At 51.9% G+C, this 13,933-nt stretch overlaps 1 protein-coding gene across 1 annotated transcript in view; it reads left to right on the top strand.

Moving 5' to 3' along the window:
* The first annotated feature begins 3,412 nt into the window (after positions 1–3,412).
* LOC132574807 (cytochrome P450 11B, mitochondrial-like) overlaps positions 3,413–13,933 on the top strand; it is a 29,006-nt gene continuing 18,485 nt past the window's right edge. The window contains exons 1-4 of the mRNA XM_060243042.1: positions 3,413–3,672; positions 8,133–8,288; positions 9,842–10,041; positions 12,482–12,685. Of these exons, the coding sequence (XP_060099025.1) occupies positions 3,413–3,672; positions 8,133–8,288; positions 9,842–10,041; positions 12,482–12,685 (820 nt within the window). The remainder of the gene's footprint in view (positions 3,673–8,132; positions 8,289–9,841; positions 10,042–12,481; positions 12,686–13,933) is intronic.

Raw genomic sequence — 13,933 nt, 5'->3', positions numbered from 1 at the left:
GGCGGCCACAAGCATAGCCACAATCAAGAGGGGGTTAGATAAAAATATGGAGCAGAGGTCCATCAGTGGCTATTAGCCACAGTGTGTGTGTGTGTGTGTGTATTTGGCCGCTGTGTGACACAGAATGTTGGACTGGATGGGCCATTGGCCTGATCTAACATGGCTTCTCTTATGTTCTTATGTTCTTATCCTGTGAGGTAGCTGGGGCTGAGAGAAACTCTCCCAGAAGCTGCCCTTTCAAGGACAACCTCTGCCAGAGCTATGGCTGCCCCAAGGCCATTCCAGCAGGTGCAAGTGGAGGAGTGGGGAATCAAACCTGGTTCTCCCAGATAAGAGTCCGCACACTTAACCACTACACCAAACTGGCTCCCCCCACCCCCAGCAGACACCCTGTGAGGTGGGTGGGGCTGGAGAGGGCTCTCCCAGCAGCTGCCCTTTCAAGGCCAACTCTGCCAGAGCTATGGCTGACCCAAGCCCATGCTAGCAGGTGCAAGTGGAGGAGCGAGGAATCCAAACCGGTTCTCCCAGATAAGAGAGCTCTGGCTGACCCAAGGCCATTCCAGCAGGTGCAAGTGGAAGTGTGGGGAATCAAACCTGGTTCTCCTAGAAAACACTTAACTACCACACCAAACTAATAGAAATAAAGTTCTATTCTTTCTCTACTTTCTCTACTTTCTCCATCCCATGCATTATCTTGTAAACTTCTATCACGTCACCCCTCAGTCGACGTTTCTCCAAGCTAAAGAGCCCTAAGCGTTTCAACCTTTCTTCATAGGGAAGGTGTTCCAGCCCTTTAATCATTTTAGTTGCCCTTTTCTGAACTTTCTCCAATGCTATAATATCCTTTTTGAGGTGCGGTGACCAGAACTGCACACAGTACTCCAAATGAGACCGCACCATCGATTTATACAGAGGCATTATGATACTGGCTGATTTGTTTTCAATTCCCTTCCTAATAATTCCCAGCATGGCGTTGGCCTTTTTTATTGCAAACGCACACTGTCTTGACATTTTCAGTGAATTATCTACCATGACCCCAAGATCTCTCTCTTGGTCTGTCTCTGCCAGTTCACACCCCATCAACTTGTATTTGTAGCTGGGATTCTTGGCCCCAATGTGCATTACTTTGCACTTGGCCACATTGAACCGCATCTGCCACGTTGACGCCCACTCACCCAGCCTCAACAGATCCCTTTGGAGTTCCTCACAATCCTCTCTGGTTCTCACCACCCTGAACAATTTAGTGTCATCCGCAAATTTGGCCACTTCACTGCTCACTCCCAACTCTAAATCATTTATGAACAAGTTAAAGAGGATGGGACCCAGTACCGAGCCCTGCGGCACCCCACTGCTTACCGTCCTCCACTGCGAAGACTGCCCATTTATACTCACTCTCTGCTTCCTATTACTCAGCCAGTTTTTGATCCACAAGAGGACCTGTCCTTTTACTCCATGACTCTCAAGCTTTCTAAGGAGCCTTTGATGAGGAACTTTATCAAAAGCTTTCTGGAAGTCAAGGTAAACAACATCTATCGGGTCTCCTTTGTCCACATGTTTGTTCACCCCCTCAAAGAAATGTAACAGGTTAGTGAGGCAAGATCTTCCCTTGCAGAACCCATGCTGAGTCTTCCTCAATAACCCGTGTTCATCAATGTGCCTACTCATTCTGTCCTTGATAATGGTTTCTACCAACTTTCCCGGTATTGAAGTCAGACTGACTGGCCTGTAATTTCCCGGATCTCCTCTGGAACCCTTTTTAAAGATGGGGGTGACATTTGCTACCTTCCAGTCCTCAGGAATGGAGGCAGATTTCAATGAAAGATTACAGATTTTTTTTTTTTAGAAGATCCACAAGTTCAACTTTGAGTTCTTTCAGAACTCTCGGATGTATGCCATCCGCACCCGGTGACTTATTAGTTTTTAATTTGTCTATTAGTGGTAGGACCTCCTCTTTTGTCACCTCAATCTGACTCAGGTCTTTCAACACCCCTTCCAATATTAGTGGTTCTGGGGCGGGCAAACACTTCTCATCTTCCACGGTGAAGACGGAGGCAAAAAATGCATTCAGCTTCTCAGCCATTTCCCCATCCTCCTTCAGTAATCCTTTTACCCCATGGTCATCCAAGGGCCCCACTGCTTCCCTGGCTGGTTTCCTACTTCTAATATATTTGAAGAAATTTTTATTGTTGGTCTTTATGTTTTTTGCAATATGCTCCTCATAGTCCCTTTTTGCCTGCCTGATCACAGTCTTGCATTTGATTTGCCACTGCCTGTGTTCCCTTTTATTAATCTCACTTGGACTGGTTTTCCACCGCTTAAAGGAGTCCTTCTTACCTTTTACAGCTTCCATTACTTTGTTTGTTAACCATGCTGGCCTCTTCTTATACCTGTTTGTGCCTTTCCTAACTTGTGGTATGTATTTTATCTGAGCTTCTAGGATTATAGTTTTAAATAGTCTCCAAGCTTCCCCAAGGGTTTTGACCGTATTTACCTTTCCTTTCAGTTTCCTCCTCACATGCCTCCTCATCTCAGAGAATTTACCCCTTTTAAAGTTAAATGTGGTTGTGGCGGTCTTTTTGGGCAACTCCCTATTTATACAAATGGTGAAATCAATAACATTATGGTCACTGTTCCCAAGCAGCGCAATCACTTTTACGTCTCTCACCAAGTCTTGGGCATTACTTAGGACCAGATCCAGGATCGCCCCACCCCTGGTAGGTTCTGAGACCATCTGCTCCATAGCACAGTCATTGAGAGCATCAAGAAACTCAATCTCTTTCTCTCGACCAGAACACATATTGACCCAATCAATCTGCGGGTAGTTAAAATCACACACCAACTCTGACTCGCTTTCTTTTCCCGCAGCTGTACAAATGCCAGGTGAAAGGAGGCCCAAGCCGGGGACAGCTCAAGGGTTGCCTCCGATGCCCGCCCTGTTGGAATGGAAGGTCCCGGGCCTGAGGGGCTGTTGGGGTGACCAGATCCCTCCCTGGTCCAGGGCAGTTGCAAAAGACGTGTCTTCCAGACTGGCATTTTATTGCCTGTGCTGTGTGGATTTGGACACCACGCAGACCCAAGGGGGGATCTGCCCCTAGGCTGTCATGCCCCCCCTCCCATTTCTGGGGAGTTCAGCTCCTTCTCTGTTGAGGGGGAGGGGCACAAGCCCTGTCTTGGACTGGGGTCTTCCGGGGGAGGCACGGCTGCTCTGGCTGGCAGGCTGCAGGAGACAGGGGAATGTTTGCTTTGCTTCCCGGAGAGAGGGAGAGAGGGGGAGGGGGGTGCCCTGCGTGCCTGGCCTTGGCAGGGGGGAGCACCAGCAGGGATATAAGAGCTGTCCCCAGTCTCCCCTTGCAGAGGGACAGGCTGAGTCAGGCGCTGGCGAGAGGCTGGGCTGGGCCGCAAGAGAGGGGCAATGGGAGCCAGCAGCCGGCTGAGCCCCCTGGCAGCCCGGGGCACCATCTCCCGCTCCTTCTGGACCGGCCGGGCCTGCCGGGCAGTGGCCCCAGCGGTGGCCGCTGAGCCGAGCCCTTCCAAGGTGCTGCCCTTCGAGGCCATTCCCCACAGCGGCCCCAATGCCTGGCTCAAACTCTATCGCTTCTGGAGGACCAACAGCTTCCAAAACCTCCACTACATCATGCAGAAGAACTTCCAGCGCTTGGGACCCATCTACAGGTGAGGCTGGCTGGCCTGGCTGTAGGGCCTGACTCCCGCCCCCCACCTCCAGTCACTGGGCCCGGGAGGGCTGGGCTGCCTAGGTGGGGCCCTTGACCCTTTGGACTGCCTCCCCCTGCACTCTCACCCCAGCCCATTGGGAGATTCTGCAGGCAGGGCTCCAAATGCAAAGGCTGGCACCTGCACCACACATCCACGGAAGGGGTTGGATCCTGCCAGTTTTTCACCCTTTTCAACTGGACTTGTACATGCAGGTCCTTTTGTTCTCAGCCCTTCAACTGGACCGTGCCGGCGGCTTTATTTGCACCCTCCAGGGGAGGGAGAGAGAGAGAGAGAGTCACCGAGGGCAGCTGTGTTGGTCTGCAGGAGCACAGAGCCGGATTTGAGTCCAGGAGGCTTAAATTCTGAGAAAGGGAAATTTGCTTTATATGGAGACCAGTCTAAACCATTTTTGGGAGACTGACCCTTCTGTAATGATCTGATAAAGCAAAGAGCAAGCAGAAGCCTCAGGGCTGCTTAAAGACGTAATGAGATTTCTCCCGGCGTAAACTGTCCTGTGCTAGAACCCCACTTGGTCCAATGCAGTCCAAGAAAGTGAGTTTCCAGTGGAACAAAACCGTCTTGTTCTTTAGGGCGCTACCAGGCTCCTAATTCTTTCCTGTCGCTGTTTCATCAGTGGGATTGACTTGGCAGGAAATGTCCTCCAAATTGCCGGGAACTGAGTTTCAAAGGGTAGCCATGTTGGGGTGAAGTGGGACCACTAAAGCAGGGGCGGCCAAACTGGAGCTCAGGAGCCGCATGCGACTCTTTCACAAGTATTGTGAGGCTTCCGGAGGTCTCAATGCAGGCTTGCTCTCAAGTTAGCGCTGGGACCTCAGTCGGCCTCTCAGCACTGACCCAGAGGTAGTCGATTATTCCCTCTGTGTCTGAAGTGGGGTTTGGAGGAGAAATAGGCAGGCTTGCAAGCTTTTTTCCTCCACCACAGAGGTCACCTGGAGACCCAGAGCAGGGAAAGAGGGTGCAAGAGCCAAGGGGGCCACTGGAAGGAGGGAAAGAATTAAAGTGCTGTGCAGGATCTCTCCTTCGTTTCATAGCTCTTGTAGGAGCTGTATTTATTAACCTTGGTGTCAAGGCAAATAGAGATGCATAATGATGCAAAGGGTCTTTTGCATTTGGTCTATCATCGGACTCCTGAGGGAGGAGACACTTGGAGTCAGTGATTTATGTGCTGCATTTCTATTTCCTTCTCCCATTGGTGCCAACAAACCATTCCTTAGCCTTTCCCTGTGCTAGTCTTATGGGGACTGTTGCTCCCAGCTTTTTTTTTTTTTTTTTAATTTTAAACAAAGGTCATGTTGTGAAGTGCATACATATGCATCTTTCTGTGCAAAGAAAGTATTAACCCTGTGGTGGAGGAGAAAAGCTTGAAAGCCTGCCTATTTCTCCTCCCAACCCGACTTCAGACACAGCGAATAATCAACTTCCTATGGGCCTTAATCTTTCTGTGCAAAGAAAGTATGAAGAGTTTAAATAAAGGCGTGTGTATAATATCCGTTTATGCCTTGCGGCTCTCAAACATCTGACGTTTATTCTATGCGGTCCTTATGTTGAGCATAACTTAAAGACCAACAACATTTTCATAGTAGGAGCTTTTGAGAGTCAAAGCAAGGGGACCTTGGACTCTTGAAAACTTATATCATGAAGCTTTTGTTGCTCTCAAAAATGCTACTTGGATTCAAACCCAGCAGTTTTTAGGATGTGACACTTGCATGTTTGTGAATTTGAGAAGGTGACACTCCTCAGAGCTCAAGGGAGGGATGAGGATGAGAAATAGTTTGGGAGCTGTGTTGCAAGTTGAACGGGAAGCAATTGGGGGGGGGGGTCTGGAGCTGAGAGGTGGGTGCTGGCAGAACCTCCCCCCCCCTGAATCAGACCCAGGGTTAGTAGATTGGCTCCCTGCTAGAGGAATGCCTCTGCTTCTTTATTCGAAAACAGAAACGCTGTCTCAAAGTCTCTGGTCCTCTGAGGAACCGGGGCTGCCTCGGGCTGTTCTCTCCGGCTGGGAAGCTGGGAGCCCTGAGCATTATTGATAACGGTGTCAGCTCATTCAAAGCTGATGTTCTCTGCCCAGGAATCTTTTTGTAGAAAAAGCCCAGCAGGGGCTCATTTGCGTCTTAGGCCACACCCCCTGACACCAAGCCAGCCGGAACTGTGCTCCTGTGCGTTCCTGCTGAAGAAAAGCCCTGCCTCTCTGCTGATTCCAACCTTTCTTCTCCAGTCTCAAGTCACTGTTGAAAATATCAAATAGAAAGGGCTTGGGAAGTCTGATCCCTACGGGATGCCTCTAAGTTCTTCGCACTTTGAGAGCCAGTTTGGTGTAGTGATGAAGTGCGCGGACTCTTATCTGGGAGAACCGGGTTTGATTCCCCACTCCTTCACTCGCAGCTGCTGGAATGGCCTTGGGTCAGCAATAGCTCTGGCAGAGGTTGTCCTTGAAAGGGCAGCTGCTGTAAGAACTCTCTCAGCTCCACCCACTTCACAGGGTGTCTGTTGTGGGGGAGGGCCTATTTAGTGTAGTGGTTAAGTGTGTGGACTCTTATCTGGGAGAACAAGGTTTGATTCCCCACTCCTCCACTTACAGCTGCTGGAATGGCTTTGGGTCAGCCACAGCTATTGCAGGAGTTGTCCTTGAAAGGGCAGCTTCTGAGAGAGCTCTCTCAGCCCCACCCACCTCACAGGGTGTCTGTTGTGGGTGGGGGGGGAAGGTAAAAGGAGACCGTGACCGCTCTGAGACTCTGAGCTTCAGAGTGTCGGGCAGGATATAAATCCAATATCATCTTCTTCTTTTTCCCAGCCAGTTTGGTTGTAGTGGTTAAGTGTGTGGACTCTTATCTGGGAGAACCGGGTTTGATTCCCCACTCTTCCACTTGCACCTGCTTTGGGTCAGCCAGAGCTCTGGCAGAGGTTGTCCTTGAAAGGGCAGCTGCTGTGAGAGCCCTCTCAGCCCCACCCACCTCACAGGGTGTCTGTTGTGGCGGAAGAAGATATAGGAGATTGTAAGCCACTCTGAGTCTCTGATTCAGAGAGAAGGGCGGGGTATAAATCTGCAATTCTTCTTCTTCTTCAATGGGCAAGTTTTCCGGTCTCAAGTGCCTTTTGGGTGCTGACCTCACTGCAATATATGCTTCGGAGGAGACTATACTAGTTGAGCCAAACCCGCCACATATCCCTGATGCTGTTCAGTTCTGCTCTGTAAAACCCTTAGGAGACTCATTCACGATTTTGGAATTGGGGCTCATCGAAATGCTGACCACGGCCAGCTCTAGTTCTCCTTGCCTCAACCCCCTGGTGATGCCACTGCCTCACCGCTGTGGTCAAGGGCCTAACCATCAATCCACTCAGGAGCTGGACTCTAGGACTGCCAGCCTCTAAGTGAGGTCTGGAGATCTCTTGGAATAGTAGCAGATCTTCAGCCTACAGAGATCTGTCCACCTCCCCCGCCCCCCCAAGGAAAGAGCTGCTTTTAGGGGTGGGGGCAGGGGATCCCCCGGTTTGGAGGCCCTCCCCCCGCTTCAGGGTCATCAGAAAGCGGGGGAGGGGAGAGAAATGTCCGCTGGGAACTCTATTATTGCCTATGGAGGCTTATTTCCATAGAAAATAATGACAAATTGATCCATGGTTATCTGGGAGGCTCGGTGGGGGGGCTGGTTTTTGAGATAGAGGCTCCAAATTTTCAGCATAGCATGCAGTGCCTCTCCCCAAAATGCCCCCCAAGTTTCAGAAAGATTGGACCAGGGGGTCCAATTCTATGAGCCTCCAAAGAAGGTGCCAATCCCTTGGTGGGGGCAGGGGATCTCCCAGTTTGGAGGCCCTCCCCCCACTTCAGGGTCATCAGAAAGCAGGGGGGGAGGGGAGGGAAAAGTCTGTTGAGCACTCCATTATTCCTTATGGAGGCTTATTCCCATAGAAAATCATGGAGAATTGATCCATAGAAAATCATGGAGAATGGTTATCTGGAGGCTCTGGGGGGGCGGGGCGGCTGGTTTTTGAGGTAAAGGCTCCAAATTTTCAGCATAGCATCCAGTGCCTCTCCCCAAAATGCCCCCCAAGTTTCAAAAAGTTTGGACCAGGGGATCCAATCCTATAAGCCCCGAGAGAAGGTGCCCCTATCCTTCATTATTTCCTATGGAAGGAAGGCATTTGAAAGATGTGCGGTCCCTTTCAATGCGATGGCCAGAATTCCCTTTGGAGTTCAATTGTGCTTGTCACACCCTTGCTCCTGGCTGCACCCCCAAAGTCTCCTGGCTCCGCCCCCAAAGTCCCCAGATATTTCTTGAATTGGACTTGGCAACCCTAGCTGCTTTGGGGGTGGGCATTCGACCCTCCCTTCCCTTCTGCCCCCAATTCTCCAGAATTTCCCAACCCAAAGCTGGTAGCTCTAACGGACTCCCCTTTGGCAGGGAGACGGTGGGCACCCACAGCAGCGTGAACGTGCTCCTGCCCCGCGATGCCGCCCAGCTGTTTCAGTCGGAGGGGATCTACCCACGCCGAATGGGCATCGATTCCTGGATTGCCCACCGGGTCCTGCGGAACCACAAATGTGGCGTCTTCCTGTTGTGAGTGAGGGCAAGGCAGGGGCGGTACGGAGGACGACCCACTTCCCCCCTTCACGGCTCAACGCAGGGGCTCATTTTTTTTGCACTTATCTCTTTAGGACAACGCGGACACCCTGCCTTTGGTTTGTGGAGTGCATGGGTTTACAGTCCCAAGATTAAAATCATCCATCATACACTAAAAAAAAACCCCTATTCCTTCCCACTCTCCTTAATAGAGTTCCCAGGTCTATTAGACTTTGGGGGTGGATCTGGGAGAGGGCGGGTTTGGGGAGGGGAGGGGCCTCAGCATGGTCCAATCCCATGGTCCAATCCCTTCATTTTTCCCATGCTGAGGCCCCTCCCCAAACCCCGCCCTCTCCTGGATCCACCCCCAAAGTCTCCAGGTACCTAGTAACCCTACTTTGCACACTTTCTCTTCGCCAGGTGGATGGGAGGAAAGAATAAAAGGCCTAGTTACAGACAGGGAAGTATTCTCTTTAGAAAGGCTGCAACAGGAGCGTTCCCTCAACCAGGGGGTGGTGAGTCTGTAGGCACTAGGGGAAGGGAATGTTTAGTTAGTCATATCAGGGTCTAATTTTCTTTGCACCACCTTTTATTGTTTTTTTTTCCCACTGTCACCCCTTTTACAACTCACTTGTTTGTTTTTGAGCATTCACAATAAATTCGTTATTGTTATCCTGCCTGGGTTCTCGCTCTTCCATCATGGCTGGAAGGTGTTCTGTTAAGAAGGAAGACACAGGTGGGTAGTCTGGGCCCTCCTGGACAGACCCTTGCCAGGGGTGGCAGCCAGAAGAAGGCCTTCCCTGGTCCCCCACTGTGTGACAGAGGAACAGCTCGGTCTCAGTGGTAGCCCCCCCTCACAATAAGAAAGCCCAAGACTCAGCTCCTGGCATTTCCTGTTAAGAAGGTATTTTGGATACCTGGTAGGGTTGCCAATCCCCAGGTGGGGGCGGGGGATCCCCTGGTTTGGAGGCCCTCCCCCCGCTTTAGGGTCGTCAGAAAGCGGGAGGAGGGGAGGGAAATGTCTGCTGGGAACTCTGTTATTCCCTATGGAGATTTATTCCCATAGAAAATCATAGAGAATTGATCCGTGGGTATCTGGGGGGGGCTCTATTTTGGGGTAGAGGCACCAAATTTTCAGTATAGCATCTAGTGCCTCTCCCCAAAATGCCCCCCAAGTTTCAAAAAGATTGGACCAGGGGGCCCAATTCTATGAGCCCCCAAAGAAGGTGCCCCTATCCTTCATTGTTTCCTATGGAAGGAAGGCATTGAAAAGGTGAGCCGTCCCTTTAAATGTGAAGGCCAGAACTCCCTTTGGAGTTCAATTATGCTCATCACGGCCTTGATCTTGGCTCCACCCCCAAGTCCCCAGATATTTCTTGAATGGGATTTGGCAACCCTAATACCTGGGCTTGGGAAAATCCAGGAAGGGAAGCCAAGACAGCACAGGGGATTGAAATGGATGCTGGTGGGGAGGAGTGGGGGGCTTCCCGTTGCATCTTCTGGGCCAGCCTCCCCAGCATCTTCCTCACCTCGATGCTTTCACCCTGCAGGAACGGGGAGGACTGGCGCGCCGACCGGCTGGTCCTCAACAAAGAGGTGATCAGCCCTGCCAGCACCCACAAATTCCTGCCCTTCCTCAACACCGTGGCAGAGGACTTTGTCGACTTCATGCACCGGCGGGTGAGGAAGAACACACGGCGGCTGCTCACGGTCGACCTTTACCATGACCTCTTCCGCTTCACCTTGGAAGGTAGGCCGAGTGCCCCCTCCCACTGTCCCGCAGCCCTCCCAGTGCTGGCCACTTCTCCACCCTGCACTTCTCTCCAAAGCTCTTGCCAGCTTCTCAACCAGACCGGGCAACACACCCACCTCCTGGCATGCCCTTTAACCCCTCTGAGCTGCTCCAGGACGGCTGCCATCTTTGCAGGATAGCCACTTGATGGAGTGCCCCCCGCAAGGGCACCTGCTCCCTCCTCTGCTTCTGTGCCAGTGGCTGGCTGGGGTGAGGTGCCCACTCTTGCTCTAGCTGGCCAGTCTTGATTCCCTACATTTCAGATAGGGTTGCCAAGTCCAATTCAAGCAATATCTGGGGACTTTGGGGGTGGAGCCAGGAGACAGTGGGGGTGGTGTCAGGAGCAAGGTTGTGACAAGCATAATTGAACTCCAATGGGAGTTCTGGCCATCACCTTTAAAGGGACTGCACACCTTTTAAATGCCTTTCCTCCATTGGAAATAATGGATAGGGGCACATTCTTCTGGAGCTCATAGAATTGGACCCCCTGGTCCAATTGTTTTGAAACTTGGGGGGTATTTTGGGGAGAGGCACTGGATACTATACTGAACATTTGGTGCCTCTACCTCAAATAACAGCCCCCCAGATACCCGCAGATCAATTCTCCATGATTTTCTGTGGGAATAAGCCTCCATAAGGAATAATGGAGTGCTCAGCATACATTTCCCTCCCCTCCCTCCCCCTGCTTTCTGATGACCCTGAAGTGGGGGGAGGGCCTCCAAACTGGGGGATCCCCTGCCCCCACCTGGGGATTGGTAACCCTAGTTACAGAGTCTGTTACAATTTTGCTCTGATCTGAATAGTCCAGGCTGGCCTGATCTCCTCAGATCTTGATGGGGGACACCACCAAGGAGGTCTTGGGTTGCTACCCAGAGGAAGGCAGTGGCCAACCACCTCTGGGTGTCTCTGGCCTCAAAAACCCTTTGGGGTTGCCATAGGTGTTCCCTCTAAGCTGAGCTAGTGTGAGCTCGCTCACAGTTTTTTAGCCACCCATTTTTGTCTTCGCTCAGGGAAAATAGGCCCAGAGCAAACTAATTTATGCAGTCACTCAGCACTTGAATGCCAGCAGCTCACAAAGAAGAATTTTTGCTCACAAGACTCCACAGCTTCGAGGGAGTATTGGTTGCCCTAAATGAGCCAGCATGGGTTAACAGCGGCTGACTCTAGTCTGGAGAACTGGGTTTGATGTCTGCCCTCCTCCTCCACATGCAGCCAGCTGGGTGACATTGGGTCATTCCCAGTTCCCTCAGAATTCTCTCAGCCCCACCTAGAATTACAGAGTTGGAAGGGACCTCCAGGGTCATCTAGTCCAACCCCCTGCACAATGCAGGAAACCCACAAATACCTACTCCTAAATTCACAGGATCCTCATTGTTGTTAGATGGCCATCTAGCCTCTATTGAAAAACCTCCAAGGAAGGAGAGCCCACCACCTCCCAAGGAGGAAGCCTGTTCCACTGAGGAACTGCTCTAATGGTCAGGAAGTTCTTCCTAATGTTGAGCCGGAAACTCTTTTAATTTAATTTCAACCCTTTGGTTCTGGTCCTACCTTCTGGGGTCACAGAAAACAATTCCACACCATCCTCTATATGACAACCCTTCAAGTACTTGAAGAGGGTGATCCTATCACCTCTCAGCTGCCTTCTCTCCAGGCTAAACATGCCCAGCTCCTTCAACCTTTCCTAATAGAACTCGGTCTCCAGACCCCTCACCATCTTCATCGCCCTCTTCTGGACCCATTCCAGCTTGTCTAGATCCTTCTTAAAATGTGGTGCCCAATACTCCAGGTGAGGTCTTACCAGAGCAGAGTAGAGCGACACCATCACATCACGTGATCTGGACACTACACTTCTGTTGATACAACCCAAAATTGCATTTGCCTTTTTAGCCGCCACATCACGCTGTTGACTCGTGTTCAGCCTATGATCCACTAAGACCCTTTGATCCTAACTTACAAAGTGCCTTTTGTGGGGGGAGGAAGGGAAGGAGATTGTAAGCCACTTCAAGACTCCATGAGGTACAGAAAAGCTGGGTATAAAATCCTCCTCCTCCATCATCTCCATGGGCTACAGCTCGACAGCAATCCCCTCAGGAAGAAGAGGAAAGGGTGATGGGATCTGTGTTAAGGACTGCAGCGGAAGACTCCACGGTCCACCGCCTGAGCCAAGGCTGACCCCCTGCCATGGCAGGACCAGAACACGGAGGCGCCAGGGCTGTGACCCGACGGAGGGACCCTTCCCCACCCTGCTGGGGGAACATTTGGAAATCCTCTGGGTGGGATCGTGACGCTCTGCAAGTGGCCTGTGGTGCCCACGTTTGGCAGAGCAATGGCCCCAAGGAGTGGCCACCTGTTCAGCCCCACGGCCCTCCTGACTCTGTCCCTCTGCTTCTCCCCACAGCCAGCAACTACACCTTCTACGGGGAGCGCCTAGGCCTTCTGGAGGAGAACTCCAGCCCGGAGTCCCAGCGCTTCATCCATGCCCTGGAGACCATGTTGCAGACCACCTTGCCACTGCTCTTCATCCCGCCAGAAGTCATGCGCTGGGCCAACCACAAGCTCTGGCAAGACCACATGGACGCCTGGGACACCATCTTCCAGCACGGTCAGCCCCAGAGTGGGAGAGCCCCCCTCCTGCCTACAGGCTGCTGAGGGGCTTCGAGGTGCAGAAGGAAGCAGGGGTTCCGGGTCCCCTCGTCCACCAGCAGAAGATGGGGGGTAGGGTTGTGTTACACAGCAGGGGGCCAGCAAGGGCCTTCTACTGGCTGCCACCACTTAAGGGTCTTTCTGGGACGACCCAGAACACCCTCCCGACCCCCGGGTCTTCCTTCTTAACAAAACAAACTGGCTCTCCAGAGCACACTGCAGAGCCAGTTTGGTGTAGTGGTTAAGTGTGCGGGCTCTTATCTGGAAGAACCGGGTTTGATTCCCCACTCCTCCACTTGCACCTGCTGGAATGGCCTTGAGTCAGCCATAGCTCTCTTATCTGGGAGAACCGGGTTTGATTCCCCACTCCTCCACTTGCACCTGCTGGAATGGCCTTGGGTCAGCCACAGCTCTAGCAGAGGTTGTTCTTGAAAGGGCAGCTTCTGTCAGAGTTCTCTCAGCCCCACCCACCTCACAGGGTGTCTGTTGTGGGGGGAGAAGATATAGGAGATTGTAAGCTGCTCTGAGTCTCTGATTCAGAGAGAAGGGCAGGGTATAAATCTGCAGTCTTCTTCTTCCCCACTCCTCCACTTGCACCTGCTGGAATGGCCTTGGGTCAACCAGAGCTCTGGCAGTGGTTGTCCTTGAAAGGGCAGCTTCTGTCAGCGCTCTCTCAGCTCTATCCACCTCACAGGGTGCCTGTTGTGGTGGGGGGGGGGGAGGTAAAGGAGATTGTAAACCGCTCTGAGACTCTGATTCAGAGAGAAAGGCAGGGTATAAATCTACAGTCTTCTTCTTAGGTTCAAAGACAGCATAGTAAACAAAAGAGAGCCAGTTTGGTGTAGTGGTTAAGTGTGCGGACTCTTATCTTCCCCACTCCTCCACTTGCACCTTCTGGAATGGCCTTGGGTCAGCCATAGCTCTGGCAGAGGTTGTCCTTGAAAGGGCAGCTTCTGTATCAGCCCCACCCACCTCACAGGGTGTCTGTTGTGGGGGGAGAAGATATAGGAGTTTATGAGCTGCTCTGAGTCTCTGATTCAGAGAGCAGGGTGGGGTATAAATCTGCAGTCTTCTTCTTCCCCACTCCTCCACTTGCACCTGCTGGAATGGCCTTGAATCAGCCATAGCTCTGGCAGAGGTTGTTCTTGAAAGGGCAGCTTCTATCAGAGCTCTCTCAGCCCCACCCACCTCACAGGGGTCTGTTGTG

The sequence above is a fragment of the Heteronotia binoei genome, chromosome 7 (assembly GCF_032191835.1).
Source record: "Heteronotia binoei isolate CCM8104 ecotype False Entrance Well chromosome 7, APGP_CSIRO_Hbin_v1, whole genome shotgun sequence".
In the NCBI taxonomy this organism is placed as follows: domain Eukaryota; kingdom Metazoa; phylum Chordata; class Lepidosauria; order Squamata; family Gekkonidae; genus Heteronotia; species Heteronotia binoei.
Note: the sequence above shows the minus strand (reverse complement) of the source record. Positions and strands in the feature narration are given on the sequence as shown.